The sequence below is a fragment of the Oculina patagonica genome, chromosome 13 (genome assembly GCF_052425735.1).
Source record: "Oculina patagonica isolate OP01 chromosome 13, crgOcupat, whole genome shotgun sequence".
Classification (NCBI taxonomy): Eukaryota; Metazoa; Cnidaria; class Anthozoa; order Scleractinia; family Oculinidae; genus Oculina; species Oculina patagonica.
In genome coordinates, this window is record NC_135770.1 from 10,199,566 (window position 1) to 10,222,197 (window position 22,632).

The 22,632-nt window shown below is 40.0% G+C and overlaps 1 protein-coding gene across 1 annotated transcript in view; it reads right to left on the reverse strand.

Moving 5' to 3' along the window:
- LOC144636696 (uncharacterized) overlaps positions 1-22,632 on the reverse strand; it is a 366,639-nt gene that overhangs the window by 194,242 nt on the left and 149,765 nt on the right. Inside the window, exons 20-28 of the mRNA XM_078495881.1 lie at positions 18,973-19,126; positions 11,677-11,891; positions 9,014-9,044; positions 8,832-8,920; positions 7,476-7,589; positions 6,354-6,479; positions 3,974-4,130; positions 3,298-3,509; positions 1,605-1,688 (exon numbers count right to left, since the gene is read on the reverse strand). Of these exons, the coding sequence (XP_078352007.1) occupies positions 1,605-1,688; positions 3,298-3,509; positions 3,974-4,130; positions 6,354-6,479; positions 7,476-7,589; positions 8,832-8,920; positions 9,014-9,044; positions 11,677-11,891; positions 18,973-19,126 (1,182 nt within the window). The remainder of the gene's footprint in view (positions 1-1,604; positions 1,689-3,297; positions 3,510-3,973; positions 4,131-6,353; positions 6,480-7,475; positions 7,590-8,831; positions 8,921-9,013; positions 9,045-11,676; positions 11,892-18,972; positions 19,127-22,632) is intronic.

Sequence of the window (22,632 nt, forward strand, 5' to 3'; positions counted from 1 at the left end):
GGTATACAGTTTTCTTTTCCACTAGAACATGTTTAAAAAAAATTCGAGGCCGCGAAAGGCCATGACAAACACGTGCGAACATTCTCAAGGTTCAAATTTGGGCAAGGGCTTTTAACTGTGATTTTTTTTTGTACGAGTGGAATACAAGTATTATATGAATAATATCATGACACCTTTGTTTCAATCCAACCTGGAACTAACATTGTCTTATTAATATACTCACCCACAGGTCTGGCATTGTGATTTGTCCTACTTAAGGTGTGTGACGCAGTATACCATCATTACTTTAATAGAAATGCTGGTCTACGGAATTTTTTTTATCGGAAGCGCGTCTGGAAGATTTCATTGACAGAATTTGTTTTTTTTTTATTTCTTTGAATTCAGTTTGCATCTTTTTTGTCGAAAAGAATTTATGATTATCAGAAAAAGGAAAATCAACTTTGAATGTTTCGAAGCCTGGACATGTGCCTGTTAATGAAAAAGGAACGATGTAAAAATTTAGCACAATGTATCTGAAAAACTCCTTTTTTGCTGTTCTGTGAAGAGAATTCGAACGTTTTCGGATTTGGGTGAGTGTTAATTTTTTACCTGCAGCATTGCGTTGCAGAACATTTCGAGTTAGTTAATACTTTAAGCTGTCAATGAAGTCAAAAGTGACGTCATAGTGGTGACCTCTCTAATACCGACACATTGCTCTATCCCTCCGATGTCCGTATTAGAGAGGTTCAACTGTACTTGCAAGCAATACATCACTTACAGTATCTTTGCAGATTCTTTGTTGTAATCTGAACATCATGAGTGTTATGTCACATAACATACAATAAGTACATTGCCCATTGACTATTTAGATAACATTTACCAAAAAAATGCTTTGTTCTTACCAGCTAAATGAGAGGCAGTAGCATAAATGTTCTTATTACGTTCAGAATAGGAACCTGCTTTCAAAGTATTGTGAAACTGACTGCGCAGGGAAGAGAGTTGATAAGTTTACATTTAAAAATATGTTGTAGGTTTATTAATAATAATAATTATAATAATAATGATGATGATGATGATGATGATGATATGACGACGATGATGATGCTGATGATAATAATAATAATATAACGACGACGACGACGAAATTACTCGCCCGATTACTCTCTGAATTAATTGTAAACTTATCAACTCTCTTATACAATCTTAGGTCTACTGGCATGCCCTTATTGGACCATCCCAAGGGAAAGATGCTGTCAACATTGGGAGCTAGATCATTTTCAGTGTCAGCTCCGAAACTTTGGAATGTTCTACCTGTGGAGCTTCGTCAAGCGACATCACTTGACTGTTTCAAATCTCAACTTAAAACTTATCTTTTTAAGAAGTATTTTTATAATCTATAACTTTATTTTTATTTTCATAAGATGTAAAGCGCTATTGATCAGAACATGAAAATATGCGCTATATAAATTAGCAAATTATTATTAAATTATTATTACTCCACTCAGTCCAAATACTATTACTAAAAATAATAATATATTGACGACGACAACGACGACGACGACGACGACGACGACGATGATGATGATGATAATAATAATAAAAATAAAAATAATAATAATAATTACCTCCTGGCCAACACACAGCACTCCTGGATCACTGTCCTGGGATGTAGATGTCGTACTAAGAGCCTGCTTATCATCTCTCAACATCTAAAAAGTGGAGTTAAATAAAGAAAGTTATTAATTCAATTGCTTCTGAAACCTCTTATACTACTGTACTCTTCTAACAAATTATAAAAAAAGGGAGGAGACTGCGTACTTGTTGGGCTCAGAAGCACCCAAGAATGTTGGAGCTTGCCACAGTGCTAAAAGATCAACAAACTGACTCAGGCTGATTTATGTAATTACCATTTGACACTGAAATGAAGAAAAGTATCTTTTTCCTGTCTTCCTTCTATGTGCTGCTGTCATTGTTTGCTAAATAAATTGTAAATTACGTTTTCAAGGTTCTGTTACGAATAATACGATTTAAATTTAAAAATGTACCAGAATTATTGTCGTTGATACCTTGACTTTTACCTGCCTTTTTCCCTAATAAACTGTCCTCCAAAACGCACGAAATGCCGTCTCAGATAACCTATTTTTTCAAACTTTCCTGGGGGAGGATACTCGCAGACCCCCCTACGTTATCGCGCCTGCGCACTTAAGATTTCACTTCGGAGCCGCTCATATGCACACCCCCATGCGGAATCCTGGTTACGGGCCAGCTGTCAGGTTGCCCATATACTTACATATATACATATTAAACTTTATTCGAGTGTCAAAATCTCATGGCATGCCTGAAAGATACCCACTTATCGAGGACAAAATAGTTATAATAACGGTATTTATAAGCGCATTTCCATACGCTTAATGCGCTTTACAACACTTTGCAGGCTATGTATTCTTCTGGGTGAAGAGAGGAACTATGAAACTAAAGTGTCCAGCCCAAGAACACAACACAGTAACCCCGACAGGGCTCGAACCCCGTTCGTTTCATTTAAAACCCAGCGCACAAGCCATTAGGGCACCGCGCCTCACACAAGAGACAAACTGGGTGAGCATAAAAAATCGCGAAACGCCAAGTAAAAGACGGCGTCTTTGGGAACGCCATCGTGGTTTACTCGAAGCACTCGATTTGCTTCAGGTGCCAGTAGTCAGGCCTAGTGTAGGCATCTGAGTGTGATTTAAGAGATTATTTGGTGAATGGTGCTCCAACAATCTTTTATTATTGAATCCAGGGAAAACGAAACTTATGGTGTTCGGAGCAGGGAAATGCCTTCAAGATTGGGCGCGCCTTGTCTCCCCTTTACGGGAAAAGAACTCGTATCTGAAGATTCTACTTAAGACCTTGGGGTGATTTGTGATAGCAACCTGACCTATATATGACGAACATATCACCAAAACAGCCTTCTTCTGCATGTATCGCGTCAGTCAAATAAGCCGCACCAAGAATTTTCTGATAAACGAACATATTATTAACGTTTTAGTTTTAAGCAAGCAACTCAGCTGTATCTTTTACCGCTACCATGACCTTTAAATGCCTGGCAGGCCGCGTACCAGAGTATTTCTCATCTAAATTCACTAAGCGAGGGCAAACACGCAGGCGTACTACCAGACACTCACAAAAGCTGAACATTCCACTTTTCTAAACTACTAGCGGCCAGAGAACTTTTTATTATAGAATAGTTAGTGTATGGAACTCACTGGACAGTATTTTTAAAGTTCTAAACTTTTTAAAGATTTTATTTTATGTATGTGTACACTTTTTAATTCTTACCTTAGCAAACACGATACTCCCTTGCATGCCAATGTAAGGGTATAACGGTTTATCAAAGTCCATGAAAACCTGATCAGCACCTTCTTTGGTAATTAACTTCTTTCCGTTCAATGAAAACATAACTGGAACTTGTATTTTTCCATTATTCTCTTTTTCATGTCCAATCATGACCGTACAGCGAATCCGGTCACCTCGACCAGCCTTGACAGTTCCTGCAAAGATTCATGCATGTGCGACAGGTTATTACTACAGGGGAAAAGATATATTAATATTAAAATGATATTCTGGTACAATTTACATGTGTAACACGACAAGCAAAAATTAAAAATGCAGTAGCTGATCTTGTGAGCTGCCAAATTTGAGGTCGTCGACCGTGCAACGGTTTGGAAATGAGAGCAATATATAGGAAACGTTCTCCAAAGATTGGAAAACTGTGTTCAGCCACCTTAAAATGCAAGTCCCGTAAGCTAGATATACTTCATTGGGTCAGTCAAACATTAATTTTCAGATGCCCTTAAGAAGCTATGACAAACGCCAAAGAGATAGTGATAAACCAAACAAAAACACAAATGATTATGATTGAGGAAGATTGAGATTTATAAAAGACAAAGAACGTGAACAACTTGGAACAAATAAAGCATTTGATTTAGTTTCTGTTTTCACTACTTCTTAATACCTTCAGTTTCTTCTCCATGTATATGATTGTGACAGATTTTTCCTTCATCAGTATGATATCCCACAGATTCAATTTCCCATCCTGGCATACTTCTCATGTCGTAATCCTCACTCACCGCTCCTATTCCCACTGCTCTCCCAGTTTCTAAAATTGTGACCTAAAGGCAAAAAAAATCTTTGAAAACTCATCTCAGCTTCCAAAGCCAGAGGACTGAACAATATTTCGTACAAGCTCACTGGATACAGCTCACGCAAACTGCGTGATTCGTGCAAATCTCGGTCTGACTTGAGTTGTCGGACGATGCTAAACCGAGAAATACAACAGGAATGGCCTAGTCTACTCATGCGCGTATAGCCGTTGCATTTGCCCATTGGAATTTTTTATTGTTTTTAAGCTAAAAAACTATTGAAAATAGTTTGTAACTGGGTTGCCTGTGTAAGCCCAGCCCTAAGGCATTGAGGGTAATGCTATAAGGGAAGATGGCGGCTTGAAAACGTCTGTGTGTTTTCTTAACCTTTAATAATTATGCTGAAATTGCTCCAAAAAACACGTTTTTTAACTGTTAATTGATTTTCTTGGCTCTACGATCCTAAATTTTTCTAAACTTTGCTAGAAATGCATTTTCTGACACTGCAGTAAATTTTTGATGAAATTTCCATGTAAAAATGTACAATATTTTACTTTGGCGCATGCGCATAAGCCAAAATTTGGACTTTTTTTACTGAACCGTTCCGTTCCATTTTCCTTGCTCCTTTCCGTTTCGTTTTTTTCTGCTTTCTTATTCTCTCTATGTTTTACTCTGTGCACCCCTTCTACTGGCCCGAAATGTTTTGATCATAATCAATGGAAAACCCTGGAAAGGAGACCTTGATCAAGTACGGGTATGGGTACGATTAGCTCTGTCGGAATGCAGTCAATATTCAAGATAGACAGTCCTGTGGAAAGCTCTATCCAATCTATCCAACCTCTATAAGTTGCACATCACAAAAATCTGCTGACGAGTAAATTGGTGACGTAATAAGTGGTAGAATGGCCATTCCTCCAAATCCCGGAAAAAACCGGTTTTAGCATATAAGGGTAAGTGAAAATCCATCTACATTGTGGGCCTGTCTGAGCTGAAATTCCAAAGGGCAAATTCGACGGCTATACGCGTATGTTGCAAATACTGAATACGCTTTTTATTGAGCGTGAAATATATTTTTTGTTTTAATCAAGATTTTGAACAAAATAAATACTTTCAAACATAAGCAGGAATTTATCCAGGCAAGTGGAGTAAAGCAAGACATGACGTTATGAGGGAAATCCAGCTGACACACAGCGCGTGACTCACGAAAACCTCAGACTTGTGTACATGTGTTACTCAAGTGCTTTTCGAAAGATTTTTATTGTGCGGCGCCGTAGCTTTCTAGCCAAAGAAGTGGTTTAACCGCTCGATTTAAAACTTTAATCAAGCTTCTTGTTCCATACAAAATGTTTTTTGTCTTCTTCATTCCCTTAATAGCAACTAAGCCTCCAGCCAATTCAGTGAGCTATATTCTAACACTTTGTTATGTCGTCTCATATGTGAACATATGCAAAGGAGTCCGGGAATATCAATACTGCAGCAAACCCTGTTACAGTTAACATGGTCTACATAATTACTTTAGAGTTTTACCATACTCACTCGAGAATTTGTCACAGGAATCCTTGTGCCATGCGGGCAGTTGAGTGCGAATATGAAAACTGATCTTTTAAGCTTTTTAAGAAGTTTCTTTTTTTCATTATTTAGTGAATTTGACTTCAGTGGAAACCATTCAATTTTAACAATTGATATCTCGGTATAACACGTAAATCAGTCTTATTTAGTGGCTGTCCAATGATTCAACTCGTAACAGACGTCAACATCAGTAATATTGACAACCAAGCGTTGAGTATTCCGTGAAGTTACTTTGTTTATTCAAAGAGTAAGAGTACTTTCGTACACGTACTGCGCTCTTACTCCAAAATCTAACCTTACATAATGCACCACTTACGTCAACAAACTTGGTTATAGAGTGAAGAAATTATTCAACATGACACGAGCGTGGGACAAAGAAAAAATCTGAGTCCCCGACGGGAATCGAACCCATGGCCTCCCAGATACCGGTTGGGCGCTCTAACCAACTGAGCTACGTATACGAGAGACTCGTTGTGAGCTGGGCCATTTTTCTAGGTTGATATATGACACGCGTCCTGCATACTGCTAGGATCAGCAATGTCGAAATCATCAAATGTGGAGTAAATAATAAAGATGGTAAATTTCAAGCTCGGTGATAAATAGTGAAGAAATTATTCAACATGACACGAGCGTGGGACAAAGAAAAAATCTGAGTCCCCGACGTTATAGAGTGTTGCTACTTACCTCAAAATGAGGAAACTCGGCAGAAAACTGTTCACGATATGCAGCACCACATATATCCCACATATAACCCAGTTTACAGGTTAAAAGGGCGCCTTCTCTTCGTATGTCCGGGTAAACATTCCAAATCTTTGAATGATCAGAAAATAAACTAAGAAACTAGCTATTGCAAAAATAATATATAGTTTTCTTTTTAGTGGAAAAGAAAACTATATATTATTTTTTTAAAAAAATTCCGAGGCCGGGAAAGGCCAAAATTATAACAAACACATGTAGACATACTCAATGTTTAAAATTTGGGTTTTAACCTTGTTTTTTGTACGAGTGGAATACGTGAACAGTATGAATCATATCATGACACCTTTGTTCCAATCCAACCTGGAACAAACATCATGTCACAATAACATATTCATTTACAGGTCTGACAATCTGATTTTTCCTACTTAAGGTGTGTGATGCAGTATACCATCATTATTTTTTTAAAATAGAAATGCCGGTCTGCGGGAAGTTTTTTTATCGGAAGCGCTTCTGGAAGATTTCATTAAAAGAATTTTGTGGGCTTTTTATAACTTTGAACTTAGTTTGCAACATTTTCTGTCAAAAAGATTTGATGGTTATCAGGAAAGAGAAAATCAGTTTTAGCCGTTTCAAGGCCTGGACATGTGCGTGTTTGTGAGAAAGAAACACAGTTCTATTTAGAGCAATGATCCCGAAAAATCCCTTTTTGCTGTTCTGTGAAGAGAATTTGTCATATTCATCGTTTTCATAATGCATCTTTTTTTGCCCCTACCCCGCTCCCAAATTTTTCTATGAGCATGCATTGTTTTCAGATTCTCTTGGATTTTACCCTGGGTTCCAGAGTTTTTTTTTCTTGCGCGGCCTCCGGTGTCGGTCATGTCTCTATTGTGACCCGCGCGATCGCGGCATCGCCGCTCGTGGCGACGGCCTTCGGGCGCTGAAGAGTAATCCACCGCGCGCGAGAGAAAATCTCTGGTACCCAGGATACTCGGATTTACAATCGTCTCAAGAAATACTTAAATCAATGCTAATGCTTAAGCCAAATTCTAACCTAACATAATGCATTACTTGCGTCAGCTAACTTGGATATAAAGTGCTGCTACTCACCTCAAAATGAGGAAACTCGGTAGAAAACTGTTTCAGATATCTGGCACTGGGGTTGTCACTTTTACAGGTTAAAAGGGGGCCTTCTATTCGTATGTCCGGGTGGACTTTCCACATCTTGAAATGATCAGAAAGTAAACTGAGAAACTCGCTAATGCGAAAATAATATACAGTTTTCTTTTCCACTAGAACATGTTTTAAAGAATTTCGAGGCCGAAAAAGGCCAAAATTAGAACAAAGACATGCGAACTTACTCAAGGTTCAAATTGGGGTAAGGGCTTTTAACTTTATTTTGTCTATTTTTTGAACGAGTGTAATACATGAACAATATGAATCATAACATGGTATTCTTGTTCCAATCCAATCTGTGCAATTGATATTTTATGTCATTCCAGTATGCTTAGAAACAACGTACTGTAGAACTTTGTTTTTGCTTCATACTGTTATGTACAGAAAGTTTGACTAAACGGTATAAGTGGACGCATCTAAATTTTTGAAAACAAAAATTAAAAAAAAACGTTTCAGACAAAACATTCCTTCCAAATATATAACTAAATATATCTGAAACGCAAAATTCCTTTCCGTCATAAGCCGAAAGAAAGTGAACATGTCTATGGAATATCACATATTAGAGCTGTGGGCGACAGATTTTTTGCATTAAAATGCAGGATAGACTACCGCAGTTACGTATGCAACTTAAACAGTTGTCCCCATTTATTATTTCATTTGCCCTTCAAATACATATGACATTTCATATAATCATTCACTACCTTCATCTTCTACGGGTATATTATGAACTCAAAAAAAATGACAAAATGTTAAAACGACAAGCTCCCAGTTAGCTTGGCAGCTCAGTTGCTGGTGTATTGCATCGGTATTGGAGAGGTAATGGCTTCGAATCCAGGTCAAGTTTATTTTTTTTCCGGCCTGGCTGGCTTTCTTTCCGCAACTGCTCACCGTATGTTGCATACCTATCTGCGATAGTTTTTTGTCATTAAAAGGTACAAATTACCTACGTATCTTAGAGCGGTTTTCACTTGAGTGTCGAAAGTAAATTGCGTTTGCTTTGGTTTTGCATTACTATGCTTAGTGATTGGCTTAAAAATCTCGAGCCACTTTCTCAACCAATCAGAACTAAAACCAAAACCAATCGTGACTCGCTCGCGCACGTTTTCCCGCGCTTCGTGCCAGCTACATGTATTTGCTTCAAGTTTTGATTGGTTCACTGGGTTGTCTGGGTCCTTTGTGATTGGCCAGAGTAATTACTTTGGTTTTGGTTTTACGACACTCAATTGAAAACTGCTCTATTATGCTCAAAAGGACATCGGTATAACATCATAGAAAATTCTCAATAATTACCTCCTGGCCAATGCACAGCTTTCCCGAATCACCGCCCTGGGATGTAAATGTCGTACAAAGAGCCTGACTGACCATCTGTCGACTTTTATCTGTTTCATGAAAAAAATGTATCGCACAGAATATTTATAAACTTAAGACGGTTTAATGACATAACAACAAGTGTGACGTGGGGAAGCTTTTACCTGTTACTTTGTCCTCATCATCCCTTAACATCTAAAAAGTGTAATTAAAATAATTGTTGTTAAAATAACGAAACAAATGAACTCGGTTGTTTCTGAAACCTCTTCTAATAGTGTACTCTTCTAACTAATAATGAAAGAATTATTCTTAAGCTAAGACGAAACGGGAGCAATAAAGAGAGCGAAAATGTTTTAACGAGCAGTACAATAGCTCTACGATATGGTAGGCGCGGTTGCCTAATGGTTAGTGCGCTGGTTTCGAGCTCCAAGAAAAGCGGTCCGAGTTCGTGCCTTGGTCGGGATAATTGTGTTGTGTTCTTCGGCAAGGCACTTAGCTCTCACAGTGCCTTTCCACTTAGGTGTATAAATGGGTACCGGCAAATTTAATGCTGGGGGGTAACCCTGCGATGGACAACCATCCCATCTAGGGAGAAGTTATTTATTTGGCAACAAATAGAGAAAAATAAAATTCCTTCTTAACCAAATGTCAGCTTTGGGCCATTCTAAGGGTGTTTTTAAATTTTGGCCTTTGTTCACCCTCGACGTTCTTATAAAAAAAGGTTTTTACAAAAAAAGAAGAGTGTACACGATCTCTGCGGAGCTACGTCCTTAATAAGGAATCTTTCGGTTAGAATAGCAACTATCTCTCAGGCGGGAAATAATTGAGCAATCGAAGAGAGAAGTATGTTTTTCTAAATTACATCCTGTTTTCAATGACATCCTAAAAAAAATTGCCTTTGGTTTCTGTTACATGAAGCGGCTAGGAGTATTGCTACTTCCTTGAATGGGATGCTTGTCCATCGCATGATACTTTCAGGTTTTCCCAACAGTTTGCGGTAACCATTTATACTCCAGGCTGGAAAGTAGCACTGTAAAGTTAAGTATCTTGAGTGTATCCAGAGTGACCCAAACTGGGCTCGAGCCCCGAACGCTTGATCCAGAGCGGGCCCTTATCGATTGTGCTAGTAAAGGGTTTTTTTTTAAATGTTTATAAATAGTTTGCAATTTACATATATTAATTATGTTTTTAGTTAGACAGGTTAGGTGTCCACAATTAGTAGAGGGGACTTTTCCCCTCTGCTACTACAGTTTGACATTATTATTATTATTATTATTATTAAAACTGGCATAATTTATTATGCTAGTAGCAGTGTCCGATTTTTTTTTTCCAAATTATTATTATTATTTTTTTAAAATAAACACACTTTATTGATACACTTAAAAACACGTACATTACTTATACTTACATACACTATTGGAAATTATTCAATGCTATTTAACTTTTTTATTACATGATTAAAAAAAGAATAAACACGACAACTAGATAAACAAACAAAAAAGAGTCGACAAAAGAAATGAAATCTCAAAAAGGAGTCTAGGTATTAGCTTTAAGTATTACAATCTTTTTAAAAAAATCCACTACATTATTGATATTGATCGAGAGCATTTTTTTAATTCGCTACAGTAACCTCCAAATTATATTAAAAATTATTCTACTTTTTCTAACGTTCACTTTAAGGTCCTAATCCAAAGCCCAGCGCACAAACCATTAGGTCGAATTAGGGCACCACGTCTCACACGAGAGACAAACTGAGTGAACCTAAATAATCTCGAGACGCCAAGTAAAAAACGGTGTCTTTTGGCACGCCATCGTGGTTAAACCGAAGCACTTGATTCGCATACGTCAGCAACGTCATTTCAACTTTTTACTTCTGTTGCAGGCGGCGATGCACTTTAGAGTACCCCATGTACCCCACACAAGGCATGCAAACTCCTTTCGTCTGCCATTATGTAGAACAAATATCCGAAAATTCTCCGTATTCTTTCAAGGTCCTAAATTTTTTAATTTTCTTTCACCTGAAATTTCGGGCTCTTCATCACTGGCATCTCTTTAAAGAAAATTTAAAGTAATATTATTGATAACTATTAACTTTGTCTTCGATTAAGTCTTGTCATTATTTACCTGAATCAGTCATCTGTTTGTTCTTGGGAGGGAACCTAAGCTTACAAGCCCCGTGTTTTTTTTTTTTATTAGGTTCCCTCACCATTTTGTTTTCTATCTTTAATAATCTTATATTATATTGTAGTTTTGTATATTCATTATTATCTTGTGTGGTGATATCTATTATTTATTTTTTTCATAATTCTATTTTTTGTTTGTGTGGCAAAAAAATAAAAATAAAAATGTACATGTGTTCATTTCAATTAACGCTGTGCATGACACTTACATACACTTCCCGTACGATGAGTTAGGCGTAGCGTACAATTTGTAAGGCTTGGCTTAACTAGGAAACATTGTTTCGGAATCATTGTTCCTTGTCATGTTTACTAGATGGCTAAATTAGCGGGAAGCAAGCAAAATGCTGACCTGTTGGCTAAACGAGGAAACAATGTTCCTGGAACTAAGTGTCACGCATGCGCATAAACTTGTTAACAATGCTTCCATGATAGCTATACTGGGCAGCACGTGTTTCCGAAGCAAAATTTGTGTCCGGAAAGCAAAAAAAACTGTTTTTTGACTTGAGGCAAAAACGTTTTTGTTCCCTTGAAGCAAAATTTGTTTTTCGCAACATATGTTTCCCGCGTAGCTAAACTGTAAAATATTTGTCTCTGTAACAATGTTTCCGCAACAATGTTTCCTAGTTTAGCTAGGCCTTAATTCTTACCTTAGCAAAAACACTACCCGTGCGATCCATGCCGATAAAAGGATATAGAGGTTTATCACAGTCCAGGAAAAAATGATCTTCTCCATCTTCGGCAATTATCTTCCTTCCGTTCAATGAAAACATAACTGGAACTTGTCTTTTTCCATCTTTCTCTTTTGCATTCTTAAAAATGGCCGTACAGCGAATCCGGTCACCTCGAATGGCCATGTTTGTTCCTGAAAAACACGCATGTGCAACAGGTTGTTACTACAGGGGAAAAGATATATTATATTGTAACGAAACGGCGTTTAGTGCACGAGCGGTGTATGTGCACGAGCTTGTAAAGATTTTTATATCGCGAAGAGTACGCGTAGTGAAGTCGTGTGCAAAGGATAAATAGGACTTACGCTTTCCTGTTGTGTTGTGTATATGAGCAAGACTCAGAGTTCAGTTGATTCCAAGTGCTGAAGTAATAAAAGTAGTTGTGGACGAAGACGATCGTTACATTTGGTGTCAGAAGTGGGATACGGATCCACAGAAGGCAGGGAATCTCCACAGGGGACAGCGATTTTGCAGGTCAGATCGTTTTGGCGTTGTTGTGGTATGTTAGCCGTTCGGTGAACTGCTGTTGTTGTTTTGCTGCAAGCTGAACGACTGATTTAGAGTAGTAAATACAGTTCTGAGTTGTAGTGGCTGTTACTGCGTGCTGTGACAGTGGCATTGTAGTTGAATATTGTTTGTTGTTGTACTTTTGGACATTTGTTGAAAACAACCTTGAACCGGGTTGCCGTAGTAGTTGTTGTGATAACCGTTAGAAAAGCTTACGTGATCCAGGCGACCTTTAAGAGTTTAGTGTAGTTTAGTTAAAGTTGAAGTTGTGTTAGGATGGCAGCTGTCGACAGGAGTTACGGCGATCCTGATGCAGGACGCAGTGATTCGTATCCCGAAATTTGCGAAAATTTCTCGTCGGAACAGGACAATGTGCGTGGAATTTCCGCGACTCCGGAAGCAAACTTCGCTTATTCCGTCGAGCAGGAGACACCAGAAACATTTGTTTTGGCTATCCAAGAGCTGGGCCAGCGTTTAGTTAGCAACAGCGAAGACATGGAGAGGCGAATCGCCGAGCGATTTCAAACACAAATTGATCATCTCGGCGAAAAAATATGGCGGATGGAAAATGACAATGGCCGCGCGGAACCTGGTACCGAATCGGAAGTCAGGGAATCTGTACGTGAACCGGAAGCTGGCCGCGAGGAAATCGGGAGACGCTTTCCTGTAGAGAAACCATTGATCACATCATCACCGTTCGATGGGAAGTCGTCGTGGGACGACTACCTAGTACAATTTGAATTAATTGCTGAACTTAATGCGTGGGACACATCCGTTATGGCAATTTTCCTGGCAGCAAGTTTATCCGGTTCAGCACAAGCCGTATTGTCAGATTTGGACGAGTTTTCCAGAAAAGATTATCACGCCTTGAAAGGAGCTCTAGCGCTGAGGTTTGGTAATGGTGGTCAAAAGGAATTATTTAGATCTGAGTTGAAGAACCGGATGAGACAAAAGGGGGAGACGTTACCTGAACTTTCCCAAGCCATTCAACGATTAGTCAGGCAGGCATATCCAGACGCCCCACAGTCCGTCAGAGAAGTCATGGAGAGAGATCACTTCCTTGATGCTATTTCAGATACGGATATTCGTTGGAAAGTACTTCAAGCAAGGCCAAAAACTGTGCAGGATGCACTAAGTGTAGCAACGGAAGTCGAAGCTTTTCAGGCGTCTGAGCGACAGCGTCACCGTATGGGTGGATTTACTGCCAACGTAATAGAGGCACAAGTACCTGAGAAACAAGTGCCAGCGCTGGAAATGTCTATTAACAAGATCTGGGATGAAATGAAGAAGGATCGTGAAGAACAAAGACGGCTTTTGCAGGAGTTTATGAGAAAGATGGCGGATACCGGTCGGAAGTCTTACACGTGGGGCCCGCGACAGGTTGGCGGAGGGAATTGTTGGAACTGTGGACAGCCTGGCCATTTTTCTCGAAACTGCCTTAATCCTCCTTACTCCAACAACCAGGGAAACGAGGGCGGGCCGAGCCAAAGGGCCTAAGTTCGGTCCCCCGTCGGTTTCAGAGGCCCACACGAACACTGAGAACTGAAGATCAGCTGGGATTGTATGTTTTGTGTAAAGTGGAAGCAGTGAACGTAACATTTTTGGTAGACACTGGGTCTAACATCACTATCCTGAACCCAGCAGTGGTGAAAAAGATTAGTGCACAAGGGCGACTCACACTCGAAAAAGTAGTGAACCGCATGATCCTTGCGGACGGCAGCTCAAAACCTTTCCATGGAAAAGGAACATTTCACTTAGAAGTGGAGGGCAAACAAGTGCAGCAAGAAGCCTGGATTGCAGATATAGAATTGGAAGGGATCTTAGGCATGGATTTTGTGCGCCAGTATGGTTGCCAGATCATTTCAGCACCTGGTGGAGAACTTCGATTTCAAATTCCTGACTTGAAAAGTGTGCCGACAGCGGAAACTGTAGTTGCAACAGGGCTGAACAATTATCAATGTTTAAGAGTGACATTGGGGGAGACACTGGTAATTCCCGCAAACAGCGAAATGGTAGCAGCTGCAAAGGTACTTGGCAAAAGTGAAGAGGGTGGTTTAGCAGTTTTGGAACCAGCAATGGAATTCGTCCAGCGCAGCAAACTTCTGGTTGGCAGATCTCTGATAAATGTGGACGGCCCAGTTGCTATCCGACTGCTTAACCCCACCCCGTATCCGAGACGAGTTTACAAAGATACCCTGGCAGCCCTATGTGAACTAGTGGAGGACGTCAAGGAGATACCAGAGGCAGTGGAGACAGAAGTACGACTAGCCCGTGAGTGTCACTTGCCGCAATTTAAAGAACAAGAGGAGAACCAATCTTTACCTCCTGAGCTGGAAGAGTTGTTGAGTAGGAGTACGGAAGGGTTGAATGAGGAGCAGAGTAAAACATTGACTGACTTAGTCACTGAGTACAAGGATGTGTTTGCCACTTCTGGAAGTCCTTTGGGCCGCACCGGTATAGAACAGCACAAGATTGACACTGGGGAGTCTCGACCTATCAAGCAAGCACCAAGACGGCTTCCTTTGCATCTCAAGGAGAAGGCGGAAGAAGAGGTAGAGAAAATGTTGGAAAAAGGCGTCATTGAGCCATCATCGAGCCCCTGGTCATCTCCTGTTGTATTAGTGAGAAAGAAAGATGGAACAATTCGCTTCTGTGTGGATTATCGGAAGTTGAACAACGTCACAGTTAAGGACTCGTATCCACTTCCAAGAATTGAGGACTGTCTGGATGCGTTGACAGGATCGCAGTGGTTTTGTACTTTGGATGTGGCTAGTGGCTATTGGCAGGTCGAAATGTCGGGGGAAGACAAGGAGAAGACAGCAGTTTCAACAGGTTCTGGGCTTTATCAGTTTAACGTAATGCCTTTTGGTCTCTGCAATGCTCCTGCTACTTTTGAACGGTTGATGGAGAGGGTGTTGGTTGGGTTACCTTGGCATATCTTACTCATATTCCTGGACGACGTCATTGTGCACGCTAAGTCTTTTGAAGAAGCCTTGAGGCGGCTACGATTGGTTTTCCAACGTTTCAGATCTGCCAATTTAAAGCTTAGCCCAAAGAAGTGTGTTCTGTTCCAGCGGAAGGTATCTTTTCTCGGCCATATTGTGAGTGGAGAGGGTGTAAGCACAGACCCTAGTAAGACAGAAGCCGTCAGTGCCTGGCCAGTTCCAAGTTCGATCGCGGAAATTAGAAGTTTCCTTGGCTTGACGTCTTATTATCGCCGTTTTGTGTATGGGTACGCAAAAATTGCCCAGCCATTGCACAAGTTGACTGAAAATGGGAAAGAGTCTGTGTGGACACAAGAATGCGACAAAGCCTTTGGCACCCTAAAGGAGAGTCTTGGCTGTGCTCCAATTCTGGCATACCCGAACATTGATAATCAGTTCATCATTGACACAGATGCAAGTGGCGTAGCTATCGGAGCAGTTCTGTCACAGGTTCAAGAAGGAAACGAAAGAGTAATCGCATATTACAGTAGAGCATTAAAGAAAGCAGAAAGGAACTATTGTGTCACTCGCCGTGAGCTGCTTGCAGTTGAGGACGGAGTGCGCCATTTCCATCATTACTTGTATGGGAAGAAGTTTGTTGTTCGAACTGATCATGGAGCTCTGCGTTGGTTGGTAGGCTTTAAGGATTTAGAGGGACAAATGGCTCGCTGGTTAGAGATACTGGGCACTTACGATTATGAAGTTGTGTATCGTCCTGGAAGTCAGCATGGAAATGCAGATGCCTTGTCTAGGCGACCATGCAGCTTAGAGGAATGCTTATTTTGTGACAAGATGGATGCACGTCATGAATCCAAGGACTCATTGTGTGGTGCGATCACGAGAGGCGCAAAACGGAGACTTCATGCAGGAGAAAAAGGAACTTCCGAGTCGGAGAAGGATACTTGGACAAATGTGATGACGACCGAGGAGCTACAAAGGGAGCAGAGAGGTGACCCAATTTTATCACAAGTGATCCAATGGCTGGAATCTGGGAAAGAACGACCAAAGTGGGAACAAATCTCATTTCTTTCTCCAGAGTTAAAGGGATATTGGGCACAATTTGAGAGACTTGTTCTGAAGGAAGGAGTCCTGTATTGCAAATGGGAAGCTGCTGGGCCGCAGCAGGAGCAAAGTCTGAAATTGGTCATTCCCAAAAGTCTTCAAGGGAAAGTGTTGTGGTCCCTTCATGACACAACGACGGCAGGGCTCTGGGAGTGAAGAAGACTCTTCAACGTGTCAAGCAACGATATTACTGGATTGGGAGTAGCCGGGACGTCAAGAGATGGTGCAAAAACTGTAGTGGGTGTTCATCTCGAAGAAAGCCGCAGAGAAAGTTTCAAGCTCCAATGAAAGTGTACAATGTGGGAGCGCCCCTTGAGAGAATTGCAATTGATGTGTTAGGACCTCTGCCAGAGACGCAACAAGGAAATCGGTATATTCTGGTGGTCATGGATTATTTCTCTAAATGGATCGAGACGCATGCTATGCCTGAGCAATCTGCCGCGACAGTGGCCCATCTCCTGGTTACAGAAATCATTTGCAGGTTCGGCGTTCCCCTGCAAATTCACACGGATCAAGGACGTAACTTTGAGTCAGTGTTGTTTCAGGAGATATGCAGACTTCTAGATATTGAGAAGACGCGGACAACGCCTTTACATCCACAATCAGATGGAATGGTTGAACGTCTGAATCGCACACTGGAGGACATGTTAGCGAAGTTTGTCCAGGAAAATCAGCGAAACTGGGATGAGCTGCTTCCCCTTCTTTCAATGGCTTATCGATCAGCGGTCCATGAGAGTACTGGCTGTACACCTAACGAGCTAATGTTTGGAAGGGAGGTTAGGCTTCCCGTGGATTTAATGTTTGGTGCTCCGCCAGAGAGTAACGAATCACCTGATTGCACGGAGTATGCTTGCAATTTAAGGACACAAGTCGAAACAGTACATGACTTTGCCCGGAATCGTTTGTGCATCGAGAGTCAGCGACAGAAACGATTATATGACCGAAGAGCTAACGCAAATTCCTACAAGGAGGGAGATAAAGTATGGCTGTATAATCCTCAGAAGAAGAAAGGCAGGAGCCCAAAATTACAAACGCCGTGGGATGGTCCCTGGGAGGTGACTAAACGAGTTACCGACGTGGTGTATAGAATCCAGAAGAATCCTAAGGGAAAACAGAAGTTTGTGCATCATGACCGCCTCAAGCCCTTTCATGAACAGAACAATTCTAGTCAGTAATCTGTGATTTTGCAAACAAAACAAAAAACGGAGAAGAAGATACCGAGAGCAGACATAACTTTATTTATTAACGTTTTTATTGAGGAACATTGAACACTTTGAGAACCTTTATAAAGGAAACATTGAACAGTTTTATTTTACAGTTTATTTATTGAACAGTTTTATTGTTAAAGAATTCAAGTTTATAAATCTATATTATTGGATTGATGTATTAGTTCAGGAATGGCCTCGATGCGAGGACGCATCGCTTTAGTGGAGGGGGGCAAATGTAACGAAACGGCGTTTAGTGCACGAGCGGTTTATGTGCACGAGCTTGTAAAGATCGTTATATCGCGAAGAGTACGCGTAGTGAAGTCGTGTGCAAAGGATAAATAGGACTTACGCTTTCCTGTTGTGTTGTGTATATGAGCAAGACTCAGAGTACAGTTGATTCCAAGTGCTGAAGTAATAAAAGTAGTTGTCGACGAAGACGATCGTTACAATATCAAAAATGATATTCTGGTGCAATTTACATGTGCATATAATACATATACACTGGGATTAAAATGAAAGTTGTAGTACAGATCTCGTGAGATCATTGAGTCACATATTACTCAAGATGCTCTAAAAGAGTTATGCCAACCGAATAAACGTCAACAGTAATAGTTTAATGAGGTAAAATAACACCAGAAGAAATAGTGTTATAGTATAACCGAGAGAATTCTCGTGAGCTGATTGGTCAAAAATTATGGTCGATGAGAGTATAGACCATTTTAATGGTCTATACTCTCGTCGACCAAGTGACGTCAGATCATTCCACGCACACGCGCGGGCTAAAAAATGTGTAAGTTTGGTTTCCATGAATGAAAGAGAATTTCATCGTGTTTTGTTTGAATCAAGTACGCATTTGTTTTCGGAATTCAGGATTGGACTTCTACTCAGGTGATCTGTGGAAAGAAAATTGACCAAGCTTTTGTATTCTTGGTCTAACTGAGAAGAACGGTGCTAGCGAACCGGCAGCGGACTGTCGATGTTCAGTGAACAAGCGCTAACAACTGAAGATCTTTAGAAAGAAAGTAATCTTGCTCGCTCACACTCAACAAGAGAGGAAAAGATAATTAAAACTGTTATTCTTTGAATCTTGTTCATCTTCTTTTGTATCATTGTCGTTTTTACGTGTCGGGCCGGAATCGTTACGTTCCACCAGCGAAGTTCCTTCACGGTCAGGCATCCCTTTTCATTAATACTTGTTCGAGCTTGTTATGGTATAAAACAAATCGACCACAATTTACCATGGTCTACGCATACAGACCATAGAAATGACGCCATAAAATGTCCAAAACTTTGCAGTGAAATCACTCGCTTAACGGCTCGTGGTTCCACTTGAGTTTCAGTTGAACATTTTCTGACGTCATTTCAATTTTTTTTTTTTTAAATAACCATAATAGAACACGAATGGCCATGAGTTTTGATTTAGTTTCTGTTTTTACCTGACTACTTTTTAATACCTTTAGTTTCTTTGAATCCACCATTGAGAAAGATTTTTCCATCTTCAGCACGATATCCCACAGATTCTTTAACATATCCTGGCATATCGCCGGTGAAGTAATCCTCATCTACCACTCCCATTCCCACTGCTCTCCCAGTTTCTAAAATAACGACCTAAAAGGCAAACGAATCTTTAAAAACTCATCTGAGCTTCCAAAGCCAAAGATCTAGACGATATACCGTACAGGTTTGCGGTGTCTTATCCCTAATGCAGGGACCGCGCAGGAAGAACTTGAGTGGGGGGACTTAAACTCGAACGCTGAAGCGTGAGCCAAAGTTTTTTGCATAAAATTGCTTCGTTGTTTTTATTCACATGGCTTCACAGTTACAGTTACAGTCGCAGTGGTGCTTTATTACACTTTATTATGAAACAATCTTTCTGAGGAAATAATCTTCCTCTGTGTGTTTGACCGACCTCAACCAGCATAAATAATTTGTTAACTGGCAACCTGGCATTTTAACTCAATAGTTATTTCAGGGTGGCCAATACCCTTACTCTTCTTCTCCAAGTGCATAAATTTTTTAATGTAAATAGCTATAAAAAGTGTAAATGATGTTCCTTTTGTTGATGAGGAACTACGTACTGCAAATTCCTTAGACCTCTTTAAGAAAAGCATTACTTATTGGTCTTGTGCATCGGACTTCCACACGGCAAATTTTGAAACCAGTTTATAGAGAATTGTTTTGTATACATGTCACTTTTTTCTACACATTGCTGAAATGTTTTAGCCGTGTTATAAATAAAGTTTTCATTCATTCGTCCAGGATTCATTCTGTCCAATGAATCAACTCGTGACGGATGTCAACATCAATAACCTGAATACCATTTACAACCACCGTTGAGTATTCTGTGAGATAAGTTTGTTCACTCAAAGAGTTATAGTATTGTCGTTCGTGTATCACTTGCATCAACTAAGGGCCTGTTTACATGTTTTCAGGAATGACTTTCATTCCCGAAAATAACTCGTTTCGGAATGAAGTTCGTTCTGCATTCACATGACAGAGTCGACCGGCATTTTCACGTGCGCGATTTTCGCGCGAGATCAAAACAAGATGGCGCATGTTTCGCGCAAACATGCTTTTGTGCCCTTTAATGACCGTATCTGCAATTTTAACGAGCAATTTGACCATAGAGCTGCTTCTTTGGGCTAAACAGTAATGCTATTACGTTTTTTAGCCCTGAATTCAAACTGTGGCCTCCGTATGCAGTTTCATGAGATGCGATTTCATCTTGGAACGAAATTCGTTCTGTGTTTACATGATACCAAAATGAAGTGTCATTCCAGAACGAAAATTTCATTCCGGAATGAAAACCGGATTGAACTCATTCCGGAATCGTCTCGGTATCATGTAATCAGATACAGAGAAATATATGGGGATGGAATTAACTCGTTGCGGAATGAAAGTCATTCCGGAATCATGTAAACAGGCCCAAACTTGGTTATAGAATGTTGCTACTCACCTCAAAATGAGGAAACTCAGGAGAAAAGGGCTTACGATATTTAGCACCATAAGGTTTACAATAACTGTCACTTTCATAGCTTAAAATGGGGCCTTCTATTTGTATGCCATGCCGGACTTTCCACATCTAGGAATGATCAGAAAATAAACTAAGAAACTAGCTAGTACAAAAAATAACACAGTTTTTTCCTACAATATCATTTTTATGAGAACGTCGAGGCCGAGAAAGGCAGAATAATAACAAGCATGCGAGCGTACCAATGAACGTACCCAAGGTTTAAATTTAGGCAAAAAATTTTAATTTTGTCTATTTTTTGTAAAAACGGAATACATGAACAATATCAATCATATCATTACACCTTGGATCCAATGCAACCTGGAACTTACATTGCTATTGAACAAATAACGAAGCATCGACTGTGCTCTGTTTTGTTGTAAAGCACGCAGGAAGCGCCGATAGCACGAAAGAAGTGTAGGGGGCAACACGAGCTGTTAGGCGAGTGTTTCACCCTACTTCTAGAGTGCTATCGGCGCTTCCTAAGTGCTTTACAACAGAACAGAGCACAGTTGAGGCTTCTTTATTTGTTTTATGATAAAGAATTGATCATTTTCCCGACGTATTTCCTTCTTTTTGCTTCCAAAACGATTCAAAAGTGTCGTCAGCAAGCATGCTTTATAGGTTTTGAGTGAAGAGCGAATCCTTCGAAGTTTACTTTAGTATAATTTGCAAAATCTCAAAATTCCTTTTCGTCATAACCCGAAAAAGGGAACATGTCTATGGAATATTATACATTAAAACTGCGAATAAAAGATTTAATTCCTAACAGACTATCGCAGTTAGAGGACATGGCTTCGAATCCAGTAAAGCTTGATTTTTTTCAGGATTTCTTTCCGCAACTGCTTAGTTACCCTATGTTACAATCATAACTTCGATGGTGTCCATGTATTAAAAAAAGTACATGTTACATACGTATCTTATTGTGCTTGTAAGGCATCGCTATAACGTCATAGGAAATTTTCTATAATTACCTCTGGGCCAACGCACAGATCTCCTTGATCACCGCCCTGGGATGATAATGTCGTACATAGAACGTCACTGACCAATCGGTCCACTTGTTCCAACTTTTCTTGGTTTTTCTCTCTTGTTGTTCTCTCTTCATGCAGCATCAGTTCAAATTTATCCTCATCTAAATGAAGCATCATTAGATCTCATCACCATTTCGTGACGTTGTGTGTCTTATCTAAATTAATTGCGCTTTGAGACATCCATTATAGGAACTGATTTAAATTGATGTCTTAGTTCTTCTTTTCTCTTCGTTGTCACGGTATTTTCTGTAGTTTCTTTAAGCTACTGACTTTCACTAAGACCCCAACAATGATCTTAATCATAATGTGTATGTATTTGTGACGACGATGTAATCGATGTTTTTTCTTGTTTTCAAAACCAAATACAATTTAAAGTGCCTATGAAGTGAAAAATGTTTTTGTTTTATTATAACATTTGCCTCTTGAAATACACGATTCCAAAGTTTGAAACGCGTAGGGAAAAACTAATGATTTTACAAGCGATCAAAGTTGTGCCATTTTTCCCTCAAAAATGGTATTTGAATCGCGCAGTCAAAATACCACGTGATGCTATTCGCTGACGTCACTTTGGTGCCTTATGATGGCGAAGGTGAAGAAAGCAAAGAGAAAACGGTGCCCCTAACCAGAAAAGTTGTTCACGCCAGGTAAACGAATGTATCAGTTCCCGTCTGATCCGGCTGCGAGGGCAAAATGGGTCCAGTTTTTCACAGGCACGATTTCAAAGATCCTTCCTCGAAGTACACGCCGCTCTGTTCGGCACACTGGAATTCGAAAGGGGCGATACTAAGTAAATAAATGAAGGGAGACCTTCAGTTATGCCTGCCGATTTAAAAGATCCTTTCTCGAAGTACAAGTCGCTCTGTTTGGCACACTTTGGAGTTCGAAATAGCTGATAGTAAATAACAAGGACGGATGATAATGATAATGGAATGAATGAATGGCAAATCCAATGGTAATACGAGTAGGTTTTAGCTTGAGTTAACGGGGAATTTGAAAAAACAGAGTTCGAATTGGTGCGGGTCTCGCCGATATTTAAGTAAATTTGGCCACAAAGGAAGCCCGTATCACGCCGT